General features: G+C 35.8%; 1 protein-coding gene across 1 annotated transcript in view; it reads right to left on the bottom strand.

Moving 5' to 3' along the window:
• Nucleotides 1-19733, bottom strand: part of LRMDA (leucine rich melanocyte differentiation associated) — a 677396-nt gene that overhangs the window by 262949 nt on the left and 394714 nt on the right. The window contains exon 5 of the mRNA XM_075758625.1: nt 18631-18757. Coding sequence (XP_075614740.1) covers nt 18631-18757 — 127 coding nt within the window. The remainder of the gene's footprint in view (nt 1-18630; nt 18758-19733) is intronic.

Raw genomic sequence — 19733 nt, 5'->3', positions numbered from 1 at the left:
TCTAAAATTTTCTTAACTTCACTCAGGATGATGTACTTTTCTGATCCCACAAGATAGATAAATATAAACTGCTTTACACTTCTAGCTTCCTCCCATCCAGTTAACACTCAGTCTTGTCTTTTGTATGTTTTTCTCGGTTTTTTACAACTTTTTTCTATCATTGCTGCTCAAAGCAACTTATAGGCATGTTATTTTAAACAAAAAGGGATAGTGGAGTTACTGTTCAGATTTTCCCAGTCAACTCCTCTCTACAGCTGCAGCCTGTTTTCACTTCTCAAGAGCAGCTGCTGCAGTTCTAGTCTAATCTACTCATTACCTACCAAAGTGCAGATCTAAGGTGACAAAAACCAGCAGATCTCCTCTTCACAAACTAAATTACAATATTTTATAGACAGTTAAAAGAGAGAGATAATTAGAGAAATAAAAATAACTTTTTGTTAATCTGGAAGAACCTGGAGGTATGATTGTACCAAAGTAACTTTAGAAGTGTTCCAAAAATGAAATTAAGGTAAATAAATTAAAAGTTAAAATCCTACACTTGCTACTTTGAGACTTACTTACTGTACTGACCTTAGTTAGAGAATCAAATAGGAATGAAAAAAAGAGAAAAAAAATCCTAGTTAACAGAAGAAAATTCAAAGGGAACTAAGAGAGGAGTCAATTATAAAACTCGTAGTTAGTGGTTCCAGAATTGTCTGCAGGAGGTTCATAAAAAAAAAAAAAAAGTCAAATGTATGAAATTGAAACCGTCCACGGCATTTATATTCTTAGCACTGCAACAAGCACATTGAACATGGAAAAAGTTTTTTCTTGAAAATATAAGCTTTTCTAATACAGCCTACAGTTCTTGTTCAGAGGGTGGCAAGTGGAGGCACAGCAGAAGGCAAACTATTCCAAACTGTTGTGACTGCAAAGAAAAGAAGTGTTTCCGTATTATTGCATTTTCTTGCTCTGTAAAAGTACTTTGATCGTGCCCTTCTGACATCATCATTAAGATTATTCCAAATCTTACCATTTATATGAGAGTCTATCTGCCCTACTTTGGGAAGTACTTTTTTTGGTAGAGAAAGATGGAAAGGGAGATTTGAATATCTTTGTTCCAAAGAGAAGAAAAAAACAATGTGTGGTGGGAGTAGCTCTGAACCGAGGAAATGCATTCATCGATTCTTATTTCAGAGACCGTAATTAGAAGGAATGAAGATTGACATTGCAACAATTGTCTCTCAAAGTCTCTGTCGGAGTGACATAGAAGGAATTTGGGACCAACATGTTCTAGATATAAGGGGGGGGGGGGGGGGGAAGAGAACAAAGGGGGAAAAAGAGAACAAAGCAAGAAATGTTTTCTGGATTGTATAATCCCCAACTCAATGGTACACTTAAAATATGACAATATGATGGCTTCAGGAGCTACAACCTTCTCATTTATATTACCGCCAAGAGAATACTGTAAGATTCTGAAAACATACCAGATATTCAGGGATAACAAATCTATAAAACATTAAAGAAAATGGTAGTTTCAGAGGTCTGTGGTTGTATGGTTTCTATAGACAACGACATATGCAATGGCTGGTGTCCCTTATGTGGCATATATGACTGAACCCAAAGCATACTTACCCTTCATATAGGTCTGCAAGAATAACCGTAATGTTATGCTTCTGCCTGGGAGATTTGTATCCAATGTTGCCAGAGATCTGTACCATGCAAAAATACACTTTTTTTTTTTTTTTTCCCCTTTATCCTAAAAGCTAACAGTAATACAAGGAATCTTCAGCCTGCTAGCAGTGTCGGACCAATACCAAACCAATAGTTCCTGATATCACTACCTTCCTGCTCATTCACTCCACTTCTACTGTGTGCAAGTTTTCTGTAGCAAATATTCATTGATTTATAGATATCTGCACAAGTCAACTACGAATCACAGATACTTCAGCATGAACACTATAAAATCAAGGATTGTATGTATTTGAGAAGGAAAAAGAAAAAAAAAAAATCAGCATTAGCTGCCATACAATCTCAGACCAGCATTGCTCCATTAGATATGGGAGTCAAGAAAGCAGGGCTGCCTGTTGATGACCTCATCAAGGGTCTGCACACATGGGACAATTTCAACATTAAAAACCATGCAAATCTGCCTCAAATCAAATAGGCAATTATTCTGCTACGTCCATGAATTCTGAGGCAAGTATAATATGATAGTTAGATGTTAATAAACATGTTTCATGGATCTTACCATATCTGATAAAGAAGCTTTCTTTTACTATCTCTTTAAAGTTATTAAATAAAGTAAACTCATATCTGGCTAAATAGGCTTCATGAGTGCTAATCTTAGCCTAAAGCATTCTAATGGATTGACTCTTCCTCAGTAGGGCTATATAAATATTTATAAAGACTTCACACGAAGAGCAGATTTGACACAGGGCTTTAAAAGACTTCTCAACATATACAGAACCTGGAGAAAGAAGAGATTTTAAAGACAATGCAGCTCTTAGCCTTCAAAAAAACCCTCTTAAATTCTGGAGGGTTGGTAACAGCACACAAACACATGTCTGAATCTGCACCAAGATTCACATCAGGGCCACGCTGCCAGCCTTCCAATAGTGATATGTTATGCTTGCAGGCTGCCTTATGAGTAAAAGATTTTCTTCTTACCTGGCCCATCCATTTTTCTTGATAGACATCTTTTTCCATGCCCCTAACAAAGGAAAAAGTGATTATGCTATTTTTCTGACTTCCTTCTAAGTGGAGAAGAACCAGCACTGAAAGCCTACATTCTCCTTTTTTTTTTTTTTTAAAGTCTTTTGCAACACAAATTACATCAGAAAAGTATTTATTTAAATAGCACAGAAGAAAAAGCATGAAATTCTGTCCCCAGTGATAATGCAAATTGTTTCTAGCCACTGCATTGCTGGCAGGATTTTACTACAGATACAAAGGGGTGGCCCTTCAATTTAGGCCCAGAAGTTCAGCCACGGAATAAGTAAATGATTTATTTTATTCCTGCTACAGCAAGTTTCTACCAACTAAAACTATTCCATCACGACAATACTATAGATGATAAAATGGTACACTAGCAATTTAAGCTCTTCTCCATCTTGAGATCAAGTAGCTACCATTTTCAATTTACATGGCATATTAGTATTTGATTAATCTATTTCTTTCAGAGACCATATGAAAGAATAATATTTTCTGCCACACAGAACAGATATATCATGTACTCAGCTAAACACTAGCCCTGATAATGGAGTATTTTCATCATTATTATCAATAGAGGGATTTAAAGAGACTATTCTCATCTTCAGGTAACTATAGTACAGGCAAAATCTTCAGTTGAATCTTTTCTCCACATATAAGCAAAAAAAAAATTAAATCTGATTTTTCAAATTTGCAATAGCTGGTCTATCTACATACAAAATTTTGACACTCCCTGATTGAAAGTAAACTTGAAATTAACTTCTGTGAACCTTCTTTGGGATCACTGGACAGTCTAGATTGCAACATAATTGCTTCCCAGCTGTAAAACTGCAAAGAATATTAGGCATGCGCCTTGTTCTCACAGACCACACCAGCCCTCATGTTAACTTCACTGTACCAGTATTACACAAGATTTATAGGGCTCAAATTAGTGCATTTTAGGTTTAATTAGAGCTCCATAAATTTTCAGTAGTCCTACTATGACACTGCCTCAGCCAGTGATTGTTGGTTTCCCCTGCATTCTGGGCAGAAGGTAGAAGTCCAGGCTGTAAAGGACAAGACAACCATTGGCTCTGTATACAGCAGTTTTTACAAGCCAAACCATATTCCACTAGGAGTTTATCAAATCAAAAAATAGACTTCCCACTTGCCAAAATATGACCTCAAGAGGACAAGCCAAGTAAGTTCTCCACCAACAACATATCTATTCATTTCTGCTTGGGGGGGAGGTGGAGAAGAGGGCGGAGAAAAAGAGCACTTTGCATAAACAACAATTTTTCAGAAGTTCTCTTGAGAGAAAATGGTAAAATATAGGGGGAGAAAAAAAGACCCAAAAGCTATGTTGCTGTTGCCTTGAAATCAAGAAGTTGCTATGAAAAATAACACCTCTAGTTTCATGTTCAAAAATAAATCAGGAAAATAAAATCCATTCTATTCTTTTTCTTTCCTTACTTTGCAGCTTTCAATGGCCTTGCAGTAATGCTTCCCAGAAAGTTAGGTGCGTCCTTTACTGAGAAACCATTCTAGTCTGGTATGCAAACTCAATTTAAAGATATTTTTCTATTCACAATCTGAATTATTTTCTCACCTCGTAAGAATTCTCTACTGTTAAACAGTAAAATCCAAAGTACTCCTAGCAGCAAATTACTTGTATAGCTGCTGCTGAAAATATTGCTGATGCAATTTTTTTTATATATTTAGAGAATTCTTGTTTGTTTGTTTTGAAACTAGAATCACATGTGCAGATATTTTAATGAGTTCTGCTTTGGAAAGACCATTTGACATGGCACAGATCTATGTTTGCTTCTCTTGCTCACATTGACAGAGCAGACTACTTCAGAGTCTACTCAACAGGAGTAAAAGTGGATTCAAAGGTTTTCTTCATATGAAAGAATTTTGTGCCACACATACAGTGCTTTTGCCTAGTCCTGTTTTAGCATTCCACCTTTCAAAATTGCACACAACATCTTTGACTCATTATTTAGAAGTAAATAGCACTGCAGAGTCCTATTCATACCATAAAGATATGAAAAATCATCACATAAGAGGAAGGGAAAAAGCTGGGGGACATTATACAAAAATAACATAGTTATAAATTTGAGCAGACCTGGGGCAATGGATTAATATTGTGGCCTGTTAAACATCTCTGAAACAATATACAATATGAAACAAAGCACACAAGTCCCGCCAAAATGCATGCAAAAGTGAGCAAGTTCTCCAAGAGTAGCTCTAAGACCCAGCAGCACGGATGTTTTATGCTTTATGTTCAACAATCCAATGGACTTGACCTGTAGCTAACTGCAAAGCATACAAGTGACATCCTGTTTCAAACTCAGGAATGCTATTTTTCCACAGAACTATGTACAGTTTCTTCCAGTTAGTGCTTGATGAGAACAGGTAGAACAGGAACATTCCTCACCTCTACCACTCCATTCTTTTTCCTAGGGAGACTACTGCTTTCCTGTTAGTACCTCCACCTTTCACTTTAAAACAAATATTTAGTTCACGTTTTCCATTGGCAACTAATAATAATAATAGGCTGACTGCTTACACATATCTAAACGTGCTACGTAAATTTCCCATCATTGGTGATTAGGTAGTACCTGTATACCATAGCAACACACGCTTAGTGGAAAATAACAAAAGCAACACAAAATGCAAAACTATTAGTTTCATATAGATGCAAAACTTCACAGTGAGAGCCACAAGCTGCAATCTGGGGGCAAAATAATAGCAGGGAAAAAAATATCAGAATGCTATAATAAAAAGATGACCCCAATCCACAGACTTATGCTAGAGTGGATCCACTTCCTTGCTTACAAGAAGTACCAGTTGAACTCCGTCACATTGACATAATACCATTGGAGCAGGATCCTGACTCCACATCATGACTGGACATAGTTGTGTATTAGTTCAATAAAACATTTTTCTTCCTCATTCATGTACTTTCTGTATATATTCACACTAATAGTCCTTTTGATAAAACCCTCAGGAAAATAATTAACTTTAATAGCTCTTCTGCAGCTAAAGCTGCACAACTGGGTGGCAAATAAAAACGAGCTTTCTACAGCAAAACTTACATCTTCAAAAGAATTATAAGGAAAAAAAGAAAAAGATTACAGGTTCAGCACTGCTTCTGAGGTAAAAATGTACATTTGTTATAAATGTATCAAATCTTCTAAAAACTACACCCATTGAAACTTCATATTTAGGGTGATTTGCTTTCCAAATCATATAGACAGCACAGTTGTGTACAATCTTTAAACAAGTACAACCACAGAGAAATGCTGAGAGATTTAAGAGAAATAAAAGCATGATCAGCTAGCTTGTAATCTTCTTTTCTCTTATTCTCCTCCCTATAGCTGCATTAAATTGCCTGTTGAGAACAATAACATATTTGTGCTTTTATAGGTAGAATGATTTGTACTATGTAAAGATTTGGCTAACAGAGCAAAGATGCATTCACACTGAGCTGGATTACATGCTGTTAATAATTTTCTGGATGCTCTAGGGGACCTATAATTCTGGAGGACTACAGATTAGCATTTGAATATATGCTTTGTAGTACATCTCAAAGCAGACTTTTTTAATTTACTTTTTGCCATTTTTCTAGAACCACACTAACCAGAAATCAAATCATCGAAAGCATTTTGGAGGAAAAAGTATACCACAATCAAGTTTTTATCCCCCACCCCCACACACTCTTAAGAGTACATAGAAAATCTGTCTTTTCCCAACTCCCACACCATTTCAATAGCTTTCATTAGAATGTCAGACTACCTAGAATATGTGATCAGGCTTGCAGTACTGTTCTATGCATGTTGAACAAATGGGTAACTCAGCAAGCAAACTAGAATCTGTTGTTCTGAATAAAAGCTCAAGGTATCTAGAAAGCTAGTTTTGCTGTGGGCTAGTTTCTGTTTCAGAAAGTAATCTTAAAATACTTTATTTTAACAAAATTAATAAAATACCGCGCATTGCAAAGAAATATCCCTCAAAAATATGCTAACATATTTTTGTTATTAAGCATAAACTTCAGTGTAGACCAGACTCCCGTATTTCTGTTTTCACAAAGCACTGAACTCTTTTGGCCACCATTTGCTAAACATTGAAATCCTTTGTAAACTGTGTATGTCTTTTCATAATTTTTGAAATACTTAGTACTTCAGTCTTAAAGTATGTGACTCCCTAATAAACATTATATTCTCAGACAAATTCAACTGGGAAGCATACTGTAGTGCTTCTTATTTAATAAATTACTTTTCTTAGCATTATAAGGTTCACCTAGCAAGTACACATTCACTGGACAAAATATACTTTTCATGACCTTTGGTCCTCAGTTATAATTAGTTGTCTGGTCCCAGTTGCTTACAGTGTAAACAAAGACTGATAAACCCACGTTGGCTGCATGTATTTATTACATTACAACACAGCTGCCAACTGTCTAACCATTCTAATAAAAAACTATTTTCTAAGGTTTATGTTTTATTGCATGCATGACTCCCTTATTGGTTAGCATTTTGGAGTTGTGGAAAAGGTTATGAATTTAGAAACTGACTGCATTCATATCATATTTAAAACTTAATGCTATTTTATTAAAGACATATGGGCCTCCAAAGTACACATATTAAATGTCATGTAAGAAAAGTAGCAGTTTAAATCATGGTCAAATTCATTTTTGACGTGACTCCTGAGGCTTCCCAAGATCTGAACTATTTCTTTGTAAATCTGGCAGTTTAACCACACTCATAAATCACTTTCAAAGCATATTATTTCTTAATTTTACTGCATTAGAGAGCATTTGGCCTACACAGTGAACTGTTTGTAATCGTTATGTGAACAAAGTTGAATATTTAGTCTTACAATGTGGGAAGAAAAAAAAAAGTCTTAATTTCTCAATCCTGAATTTACTTCTTATTTTAACCCAAGCAATCCATTTCCTAACGAAACTTGCCAGAGCAAAATATGTAGGACAGTTTGCTGTATTGACATAACAGAAAACTTCATCTCCTTCTGCTTCAAGCTAATAAATTAGAAACACAAAGGCAATGGTAATTTAATTATTAAGCAAATATCCCACATGTTCTTTTACAAGAAAGAATGCCTAAGGTTTTCAAGCCCCACCAAGGTTGAAAGTGAAACGAATCATCTTTGGGACAACGCACATGCGTTTACTAGGTGCCTTGATATAAGGACATTTGATTCATTAGAACTGAAGCATACCTTAAATACACTTAAAAATTAAATGGACATAACTTAAGGACCCATTCCATGCCTGCTAAAGTCACAAGAAGCCTTAGCTCCAAAACAGACCATTCACTGAACAGGATTCAAAGCAATGCCATTTTTGAAACACGATTGAAGTTTTCTGTACTTATCAGAGAAGTTCCTAATGGCAGAGGAGGCTTCATTCAAAACTGGGTAAGATTTTCAATGGCCAACCTGATTAGGACAAGGTATAATTAGCACTGTGTTCTGCAACCAGACACAGAATTCAGTAAAATTATTCTCCCTGTATTTTAACACAATGAGGTTAGCATCGGCCTCAACTAACATTCAGGAGCTGGAACCAGAATCTGTAAGTTCAATGTGATTTTAAGGAAGCAGATAAAACTTTGCTGTTCCTTTCGTCTTTGACAAAGGGAGAAGTTTTAGAAATTCATTAGGCAAAAAAGTTCAGAATTTCTTACAAAAGATCCCTTTGGCCTATTCATTTCTGGTAAGGGTGGAGACAAGGAGAGAAATATTAGTCCTCCTCTGAAAAAAATATTATTAATCCTTTTTCCTGAAATAACTCATAAACCAGCTACAAATTGGTCATGTTCTTAGTCATTAATGAAAAGAGAATGACTGATATGCTTGAGCTTTTAAGAGATGACCTCATCACTACCAGCCCTATATGCCTCTTGGACCACACTCTGGCTGATGCTGGTGCAGGGGAGGATTATTATTATAATGCTCTGGTGTTTTGACCTGTCAATATTTTACAGCACACAGTCTCTCTTTTAGCGCAACAGGAAAGGCAGGATTGAGCTGCTTAAACACAAGCTTCTACTGCCATTTTAGCCACCCTACAGCATCTGGGTCTGGCCTCCCATGGTGGCTCCAGAAAAGCTTGCATCTCCCATAGATACTTATCTGCCAGCCATACAGGGACCCACTGTATACTTTAGGGTATTTGAATTGGCACTGGACTGCTATTTTTAGGCACTTGCACTGTTTCCAAAGTGATTAGAAATATTAGCCAATACCAGGTGCATTCATTTTGTTCCTGTCCTCTTATTCCATCCATCAAATTTGACTGTGGCAACACTATAAACGACCTAGCATTCATTTCACAACAAGATGCTATATGATGTGGTTGCACCACAGTTTATATGACAAAGACATGGTCCTTTATCCCCCGATCTTTAGGTCTTCACACCTGAACTTGTAACCTGCAGATCGCTGTAGACTGTTCTTTTTGACCACGATCCCACTGATATCAAAACTAAACACATGGAAGAAAAAATCCACTTCTGTAGATTCAGGGACTACAGATATCATTAAAAATGTCATCGTGCAACCAAAAACATTTTGCTAACGGCAAGCAAAAACAAATACTAGGGGAACAACAATTTGCAGAGAATGACATGTTGAAGGCACTCTATTTCTTATTTGTTTATTTACTTCTTTGGTCTGGATATAAAAACTTCACTACCACAAAGTTGTTGACTACATCATAAGAGAAAGTTTCTGAAAAGATTTACATTAATGAAGGAAAGTAGTACTTTAAGGCTGAAAAGAAGAAAAAGTAATCATTTGAATCACAAAGATCCGGTAAAATGCTCCAATTAAATACTTTCTGTTCAGTTTCCATGCTCTCTATGAATCAAGGAGATGGGAAGAAGGCAAGAAGAATTAAGCAGGAAATTGAAAGCAGAGAAATAGAAAAGTACAGTGAAATACAGAAAAATTACCCTGTAAACACCAGGGAAAGCTTTCAGTAATGTAAATCCTAGTATTTACCAACAAGAGAAGAGACTACTGAAAAACAGAAGAATACACAGAGATGTAATGACAACAACTATAATAATCTATATAATGTGACTTGCAATTATTCATTTCATGGATGTCAAATTGAACATGCATGTTCAATTAAACTATTCTTATTATCTAAAACTCTATAACTTCTTCAGAATATCAGGAACCTAAAACTATGTGGCAACATAACTTAGTGCGAAAGAACAAGTCATAACTGTGATAGCATGATATAGAAAAGTATTTTAAAGTTCATACAATGTTGCTTGGTATGAGAGAATCACGTTTCTAAAAACCATGCAGTATAACCTCTGCCAGGGAGGATGGCAATGAATTTGGTTAAGTTGACATAAAATACAACTCTGTTTATGTCATGATCTTCCTGACAGCATGTTGTCCCTTACTGCAAGATACACTACTGAGAAGTTCACAACAACAAATTATTGTTGTCTTCATTTGCAATGGCCCTTGTGACCACTGCATTTATCTCTAACAACTGGTGATCTTTTGATGGGTTAGTGAAACAGTGAAGCCAGGTGCTAACACAACATACATATACACTGCAGCGCTTGCTGTGAAAACTATATGACATCCAATCATAGTCAAAACGAGCAATAAATATAAACTCAGCCAAGACAGTTCTTTCCAACTTTCGAACTAGGTGCTTCACATCTACAAAATTACCAGTAGACCCTTTGGTAGTGGTAGTTTGCCACTGATTTTCTCTGTTAGAAATCTTACTGTGACAAGCAGCTTTCAGGAGGGAAAAGAAAAAGTTATAGTTGGACCTCTGTTTCATGGCTAGCAATTAACGTATACTCTAACCATCACACTTAAGACTGCTACTATTTTAATGGGAATGACTCATCAACGTGATTGAGAGTACATGAGACACATAGTGCCTCAAAGTCCGGGGCACTAGGAAAAATCACCTATAGGAACAAAAGAATATATATAAACTGGCCCAGAGTTTTGCCAATGCCATATTAAATACTTTTTTTTTTTTTTTGACAAAATGCAACATACAAATAATTCCTATGCCTAACAGTGGTGTCATCTGATAATGAGATCCACCGCATCAGTTTTTCTGGAAAGAGGAATTACAGAAGAGTGCAGTGAGCTCTGCTTATACAGCAGTAGTGTTTCCATTTCCAAAAGAAAAACAAACAAAATTTATAGGATAAAATTCTAGCCATATTGATCCATTGGGAATTTAAACCAATCATGATTCTTGCCCTGTGGTCTGATATCCTGAATCGCATTTTGTTAAGTAGCCTGAACAGGATGATCACCAGACAAAAGCCAGGCCATATGCTTGCAACATCTAATAATTGAAGTTTCCATAGTTCTGAACCCACAAATAGAAAAAAAAAAATTAAAAAAAATTAATAACAGCAGTAACAAACAAGTTGTCATGCTAGCTTCTTCAGTTAAATGGATGTGTTAATGATATATAGTGCCTATTGCCATTCATCAGAGAATCTCCAAGTGCTTTACAAATATTAAATAAGTCTTACAAAGGGATCAGTTTGCTCACTACTACTGAAAGACAGACACCTTTCAGGTGCAAAGTAGCAGCTGGTTAACTAGCACACTGCAACACCACATAACAGTTTAGGGCAGAAGGTGGAGAAGAATGCCTTCGTAAATTGAGACTGCAGAGAAATCCATGGGGGCAGAATGTAATTACCTGAATTGGAATCAGGCCAGGGCTCCAGGAGTAACACCCCTTCCTATGTGAAAAGTGCATTGGGATCATTAATGGCTAAAAGGACACTGGCTTCATGACAATCATATACTTTTTTTTTTTTTAAAGGAATAATTTTAGGAAAGAGACATCACCTTTTGCATTCTGTATCTTCAATAGCAATTAAATAATGCAATGTAGCCTACAGAATACCTTCCCAAAGAACTAAATATATACCAGTTTTTCAAGAATTATCACAAGAACAGACAATGAAGAGTCTTTCCCCCTACTCTAACTCACATATGACCCACATGTGTCTATTCTTCCTCTTTTACATTACAGCAGGCTAAGCAAAGAGAATACATTCCTTTGCTATTTCGGCAGCTGCATGTTTGCAGCTCAGTCCCCACTGTTTAAACTCATTGCTTTTCTCTCATTTAGTGATTGAGGTTCTTTCTCGCTAATCATGTGACCTGTCATATGTTAAGACACAAAATACAGCAACAACAAAAAAAAATCAACTCCTTTTAAATGTCTTAGCTTGCAGATTCAAGTATTGCATGTGAGCTGCTTACTTTCCAAGCTCCTCGTAGCTCAGATTCTCATCTTCAACTTTACTATCATTACCTGTCTTTGCTTCCTCTTTGGCTACTGACCCTTCTCTTCCCTCTGCCTTTTCCCAAGCCTGCCTTTCAGTTTGCTTTAACACAGCTGCCCTTGCAGGCACTTTGAAAACTCTTTACTGACTGGCCTTAGCAGACTGCTGTAGATCCTGTTATTAATTCCACCTTTTCCAGGAGCAAGAGCTTCCTCATATGATGCACAAATTCACAGCCAGATCAAGTTTACTGTTAGGTTTCTTCACTAGGACAACAGGCTATGTAGCAAGCACGACACTGGTCTGCTATTGATCATACGCAAAGACAGTAGGATCGATTGCATGACAATTTCAACCAAAGCATGTAGTCTATGGCTCTCCTTCATATGCGCATTTAATTTGACACATAAACAAAGGAAATGTAAAAGAACATATTGCTAATTACTGAATTATTTCATCCAAATACTGAATTATATCATCCAAAGACTACATATTAGGCAAGATCCAAACTACAGTAGCACTGCTTGCTGACCTGTATCCTTATATACCGTATGTGTGTGTTCACAGGTCCATATATCATTCTCCACAGTCTCTTGCAGGTGTCTTCTACAGAACTTCATTAACCATTTGATGAACTACCAGCTTTCTGCTTATTAGTCTTGTATATAACTTTTCAGTCACACCCTTAAGCGCCTTATCACTTGCACAGCTACAATAATTAGATTTCCCATTTCTTAAAATCTCATGTCACTAATTTACCCTAGAAACATCATGAGATGTGTTAGCAGATTTTATCTCTCAACATTGAATCAAGACATATCCATATTTTGGGAACTGATTTTTTGTTGCTGCAAAAAATGAGGACTTCTTTAGTGACCTTTTTAAAGTCTTCTGAACAAAGTATTCTTGAATTTATGACTCAAATTCCATTTCTGGATTCACTGTATTTTGTGGTGAGCTCACACACATACACATACCAGACGGCTATTATTGTAATGTGACTATGGAGGGGACACACAGATATTCTCAGAGAGACAGAAAATAACTATTTGATGTTTCAAGGATTGGATCATATCCAAAAGTTTCTTCTGTTGTTCTTTTCAAGTAATTGGATAATACAAACATACAAGAATCTAAACTTCCAAATTAAATAAAAAAAAAAAAAAAAAATGTGGACCAGTATACCATAAGGAATTGGAAAAAAGAAGGAAAAATCTAAGGTCATCTCTCAGTTCTCCAACACCTCGATCGTTTCTTAATGTTGGAATTTCACAATGCTTTTCTTATTCCAACACACTAATCATCATACCTATTCCCCTGTAGGCCAAAGAAAGGCTTAGGTTCGAGATATCATGCCACAGTTTTAAGAAAGGAAGTAAAATCCACCAGTCGGGGGGGGGGGGGGGGGGACGGGACACAAAAAAAACCCCACACCAAATGTTATTCGCACACAATTATTTCATAAAATTTTTATATAGCTATGTTTGCTTACATTTGTTTTGGATCATGGGCTTTGTTTGAGATAATGGGAGTTTTAAAATGAAAATTTTTAAATGACTGAACTTAGCTCTGTCAGCTTAGTTCTAGGAAGCACCACTCTTGTATCTGGCAGACCCTACTCAGCAACATTTTCTTCTAAACCACCAAAGTGTTCATACGTAGAAATATAAATTCTGGTGCTTTTTTTCCCCCCAATTATTCTTTAATCCTAATTTTGATTAGTCATAGGGGATTATGGACCCATCATGTAATGGACTTTTGCTTAAAATACTTAAACTTTCCAAGAACAAAATGGATACACTTCAGTGTGCCAAATAGCAGCATGACTGCTACAACGTCTTTGAAGGCAACATTACTTCCTGCATCGCAGTCTAGGTTGGGGTCTTAAATTCATGACAATGTTCTGGTTTAGTGTGGGAAACCTTGATCTCTGGATGGTAAGAAACCCTGTTATGCAGAAGCTCTCTCAAAGAGGTATCTTACTAGCTAGTAGTTCATTGACACAATGATTCCTTACACTTTAGAAGCCCTTTGCTCTGTATCTACTTCAAATGCTGTAAGTTCATAAGCCAAGATCTCTACACAATGGTGCTAGTAAAAGGCAAAAAAAAAGTGAGCAATATAGATGTTCTCCAAAGGTTTATCTGTCACCTTTTATTTACTTTTTAAAACCATTCCTATTTTCCTAATTTCAGGGGGGGTGGAAAAAGGTCCATGAGATGCATTAGCAAAAGTGCCTTGCCTAAATTCTTGGAAACACATAGGATACATCTATTTAAGAAAAATATGATTTCTGTCAAATAGTTAAGGACAAAAATTACTAAAATCACTCCTTATGCATTTTGATTTTAGTAGAATTTGAAAAAGCATATCAACAATATGAGCTTAAACACAAGAATGCTGAAAATGATCTGAAAGCAACACTGTAGATTTTAGTTCATCTTATTTCTTAAAGCTGTACTGCCTAAATATTTAGTTTTCACATCATAATAAAATAATCTCCCTCTATTCTCCAAGTGATAGTGTGAGCAAGAATCACATATAATCATTACATGAAACACAGATATTAGACTTGCCTTTATGCTTAAGTGTCTCCGTTTTATTTCCTTAGAGAACAAATGCTATGTCAGGTTTTATAATAACATGTGATGAAAACAATGCCTCTGGGGGGGGGGGGAATTCAAAACACCTACACTGCCATCTTTTGTTGTACAGAGTTTCCTTTATAACCAAGTGGACAAGATGCTCTTGGTAAAGTTGCAAAAAAGCAGAATAACTCCGCACAGTATTAAGTTAGGTACTTGGAAGGATACCCATGGATACCCACTGATGATTTGGTCCTATAAGCTGTGAGACCGTTACATGTGACTAATGCACACTGCTTGCTTTTACCACTATAAATAAAACTAATAAAAATGTTAACCTTAAAAATGCAGTAAGCTAAAAAATAGTTTTTGGGCAGAGGGGTTGAAAAATACTGGGAAATATAGGTATTTTATAAAAGCAAGTGCATTGACCCAGTATTAACCAATTAAATTTATATTTAAAGAGACCTGTGACAGCGTGTATCTATTCATGGCACCATACTTTAGATATAACGAATATATCCACATTTTATCATCTAGATTAAATGACCATGAATATAGACCTTTAAAACATGAAATTATGATGTGCTTTGATACATCATAATTTCATTTTGTTTACTTATATCATATGCAATGTAAAAATGTGGACTCTTAAAATGCATTCTCAAATCACATTCTGTTTTGCTTCTCTAAGTTTTAAAGATGAAACAGTTGGAAGCACAATTCTTACACCTGTAATCCAAAGAAGGGTACAGTTTTAAATAATTATGTCAAGAAATGACAACTGTATTCTTTGTAGAAGCAGGGATGAATAATTACAAAGCTAGGATGTAATTAAGCAATTTTGACTGTCGTATTCTTGAGCTGTCTTTCTGATGTGAAGTGCTGTCATGCCCAGAAACACACTTCACACTGGACAGGCATCTTCCACTTTGATCCACACTTATGCCAGTGAAATGAGGTCGTGGTCTGGTCATTAAACAAGGCTTCCTCATCTGGCTCAATGCCTCTTATCCAGCCAGGCTTACCCAATCTTTATTAAAATCAGGCATGATACAATGTTCAATATTTTGACAAAAGAAAGCATAAACATCACAGAATAATGAAGTTTAGCTCACTTACATAGCGAGATGGAACACTGCATTGTAACATTAAACTGTTTTCTAATAAATGACTGCATCTTTCCATAAGACAGTCATATCACAAACAGATGCATTTTAAACAAAGGATGAAATGAAGCAAAGCACAAGGAAGTGCAGTGTTCTGTTAAAAAAAAATGAAAAAAGAGGGGAAAATGAAGGTAAAAAAATTTATACAAAATAAAATATTTATGACTTAGTGATGACTAGTGATTGCTAGATACTTTTGCATTTGAGTAAACACAAGCTAGTCAGATGGAAATTTCTTGCTTTTATTCTCATTTTGTGTATTTTTTCTTGGTGGGGTATTTTGCTCTCCCAAATATTTCATGTCAAGACAAAAATGAAAACAACTCCCCATATCACAGCCTCTTTAGATCATCAGTCTGCTTTTTATGCTGAATAAGCCATACCATCTCCTGCTTGTCACAATGGAGGAAAAAAACCCACCCCACCTAACTTAGTATTTTTGGTGTTGGTTTGGTTTTGTTTTTTTCTTGAAAAAGCAAGTCTGATAGGCTCACTGTTGTAGCTACATCTGGCAGAACAACATTTTCCTGTGGCATCCACCAACATCAATACTAATCGCTCCAAGTCCATTCCTGGCAAGCATAGGCTGACACAGAGGCTACTACCTTAGGGGGAAGGAAAAAAGCATTCTTAGGAAGTTCATTATCAGCAGGGTCTTATATCACTAGGTCAACTTCTCAAGGAGTTTTTCTGATGACCAATACTGGATGTGCTGCAGTCTTCCTCTTAGTTTGGATCAAGGTCTATTCTCCTCTAACTAGCTTCAGAAAGCTTAGAATATATTACCACCGTCTGTTAGATTTGGCTGAAGCTGGTCAAAAATCTCAGCTATATGGGAGGGAAACTAATAAACAGAGAGCATAAGATTCAGGAAACCTGAAGGCTGAAGAATTTTTTAAAAAAAATAATTATGTATTCAATATATAACATATGATAGAATTTGAAAGTATAGTTATTGTGCACATCATCTTTGTGATATATAGAGGAAGTCTGTCTGTTATGGTCTTTAAGTATAGCTATAAATAGCTATATACTTACATATATAAATAGCTATATAGCTATATATATCTGCATCTGAAAACATATGCAGAGAGGACTGTGAGTGTTCTCAGACATAAAAAGAGCTTGCATGAATGCATACTACAAGCATGAATATCGTAGGAAATAAGCACAAATTCAAAACAATTTTAAGACGTTTATAATCTGTTCTGCATCCAATTTAATATTTATTTTAAATTAGACACTTCTGTAATAAGTATATAATATTGTATGATGAGGGTAATTTTGTAGCACCTTAAGAAGCATTAATTCATGCCATGAAAAGCATTTACAATGATTTTACCATCAGCAATTTGTACCAAACCATTTATAAAGAAGAAGAACAAAAAAAACCTTTAGTATGGCAATAACAACAGTAAATTTGAGCCTTCTGCAAATTTGCTGAAATAACCATATGTTTTATCATAAGACTTCAGTGGCTAAATAATTCAAAGCTATACAAAAGTTTCAATTACAGATATAAAAGATAAAGATGTTATCCATACTTTTGTGAAGTAATTTACCCTTAGCTATTGACTTAAAAAGAGGCTTCATCCAGAAAAGGAACTTTGAATTTAAGAAACAGACACTTTTTTTTTCTTCTCTTGCACTATTAAGTTGGTTAAAATTCAAAGAGGAGACTCCTAAATGAAAAACCTAATCGGTAATAAAATTTAAAAAACCCGCAAACCAACCCAGAAACAAACAAAAAAACCCACTTCACCAGATTCAAAATCTGATTAGATAATGCTGTTGCATTTGGCCAGATTCAGCAAAGATGGTTTGCTGTGAATAAGATATCCACAATAGCTTAGAAATAGATTATTTCATTTATTACATATATGAAGCTGCAATAACTAAAGGCAATGGTAAACAATGTATCAAAGCTACGCTTGTATCAGAACTGTTAACATTTTAATAGTTATAAATGAATCAGTCTGAATTAATTTGTTATGCGTTGCAATTGTACTTGTGATAATGCATTTATCTAGCAACGCTGTTATGCTACCAAACAGTGCATTTCCATAACTGCTACATTATTATTCAGCATTATTGGAAATCTGCAATAAATTATTGATGGTATATTTTAGAGAACAAAACAGCAAACAGAAAGCAAGTAGACTGAAAACTTATGTGGAGTTTTAAGAAAGATCTGCAGCACTAGAACACTCCGAAGCTCAGATTGCTGTTATCGTGTATCGATCAACAATGGAAAAAGAAGGTAAAGTGGAGAATTCACATTCGCATTCTGTTTGCATCAGCAGCATGCAGTATGCCCAGAGTTGATGCAAGTGTTATCAAAAGCTCAGATTACTGAAACTGTCTTTCTGATGTTGTCAATGCTTATTAGCAGGACATCACATTAAGTAACATCATACAAAATTAGAATCAGCTGGTCCACTAAATGCCAATAAACACCAAAGGTGTGAGCTCTGCGACAGACATTTGTGTTTTACATCCAAGGCAGGGGACAACTTGTCAGAAAAATTGCATTCTTTCACAAAAGCATATCACACAGTTGTTACATATCTTTAGACAGGGTAAAAATATTTCTTTAAGCTCAGTGACACATATTAGTTACTTTGTTATACGAAACAGGTTGGAAACCAGAAATTTGATAACATAACCACAGTCCATTAACCAGATGCAACAGTAAAGTTTGATATTAAGCCACAGAAAAATTACGAAGGCTTTTGTCCCTCACCTGACCACATTCACCAGTCCTTTCATTTGAAAAGTTTGTCTGCTAGTTTAGCGAAAGACACAGCCAAGCTTTTGGAGTTATTTTAAAACAGTGTTAATGAATGACATTGTTCTTATTTCTTCCATTTACTCTCCTACCTTAGCATCCTTGGGCTTAACCACTTTCATGAAGGCACCTCTTACCAGGGCTTCCTCTCTCTCCCTCCTGGTTACTTTCCGAGTATCAAGAAATTTCAGGTTAGTCAATTTGTGCAGGACAAAATACCTGACAGACAGCGAAATGCACACAGTTAAAATCCAGTAGTAAACAAAGACATACTCACAGACTAAATGACTGAAATATGACAGCAATAAAGAGCAAGAGCCTTTGCTTCCTGTGTCTGATCACCTTTTTCACACAATGTAGCTTATGTAAAGAGTTGTTATACTTTACTCTCTCAAATGAAGCTTGTTATAAGTTGCCCATAACAACGGAATGGTGGATGGATCAAACATACAAGAAAATTATCATCATGGGCATGTGTGTTCTCTGTAACAGTGAGGAACAATGTATACCCAGAAATAGAATAAATTGGAAATTGTTCTGAATTGCCAGTTTGGAAAAGGGACTTTTGAGTGAATCCAAAGATTTCATCCCACATTGCAGGGGAAAACCACTCTGAGACACAGGAAACTGCCACCTATCTTCTCTGAAAGAACTGTCAGAAAACATTCATTTGCCAACACTTCTTCAGATTTTTATTATATTTTCCTAAAACCACAATGATCAGCAAATCAGCAAGGAGCACAATTTGCCTTCTAACGTACATCCTAAAACACCATCCTTTGTCTTGAAAGAAGTGTATGTCAGTATTCAAAACTCTTAATGTTGAAAAAAAAGAAATAATTGGTCAAGAGAAAGCATGGAGAGTTATTCCAGGTGTCTGCTATTCCAGGACTACATTTTGACACATGTATCATTTGGAAGGAGAATTACAATTTGGTCCTTTCAGAGAGACAAGGTTTCCTTACAACATATGGATCCCAGCTCAGGATTAAATGCAGAAGCACAAAGGGAGAGATTATTTTTATGAAAAATATTTTAAGAATTCAAAGTTCTTTTTAGGATGCATCAGTACTGTGTTCTATTTATCCTTTCTACTTAAAGTACAGCAGCTTTTTAGCCTCAGAAAAATACCATTGCCTCCATGCTTGCAGAGAGAGAGAACATGGCAGATCGGAAACAAAGTAAGGCACATCAA

Source organism: Balearica regulorum, chromosome 7 (assembly GCF_011004875.1).
Source record: "Balearica regulorum gibbericeps isolate bBalReg1 chromosome 7, bBalReg1.pri, whole genome shotgun sequence".
Taxonomy (NCBI): Eukaryota; Metazoa; Chordata; class Aves; order Gruiformes; family Gruidae; genus Balearica; species Balearica regulorum.
The sequence above is the reverse complement of the archived record's forward strand: the minus strand, read 5'-3'. Positions and strand labels throughout refer to the sequence as shown.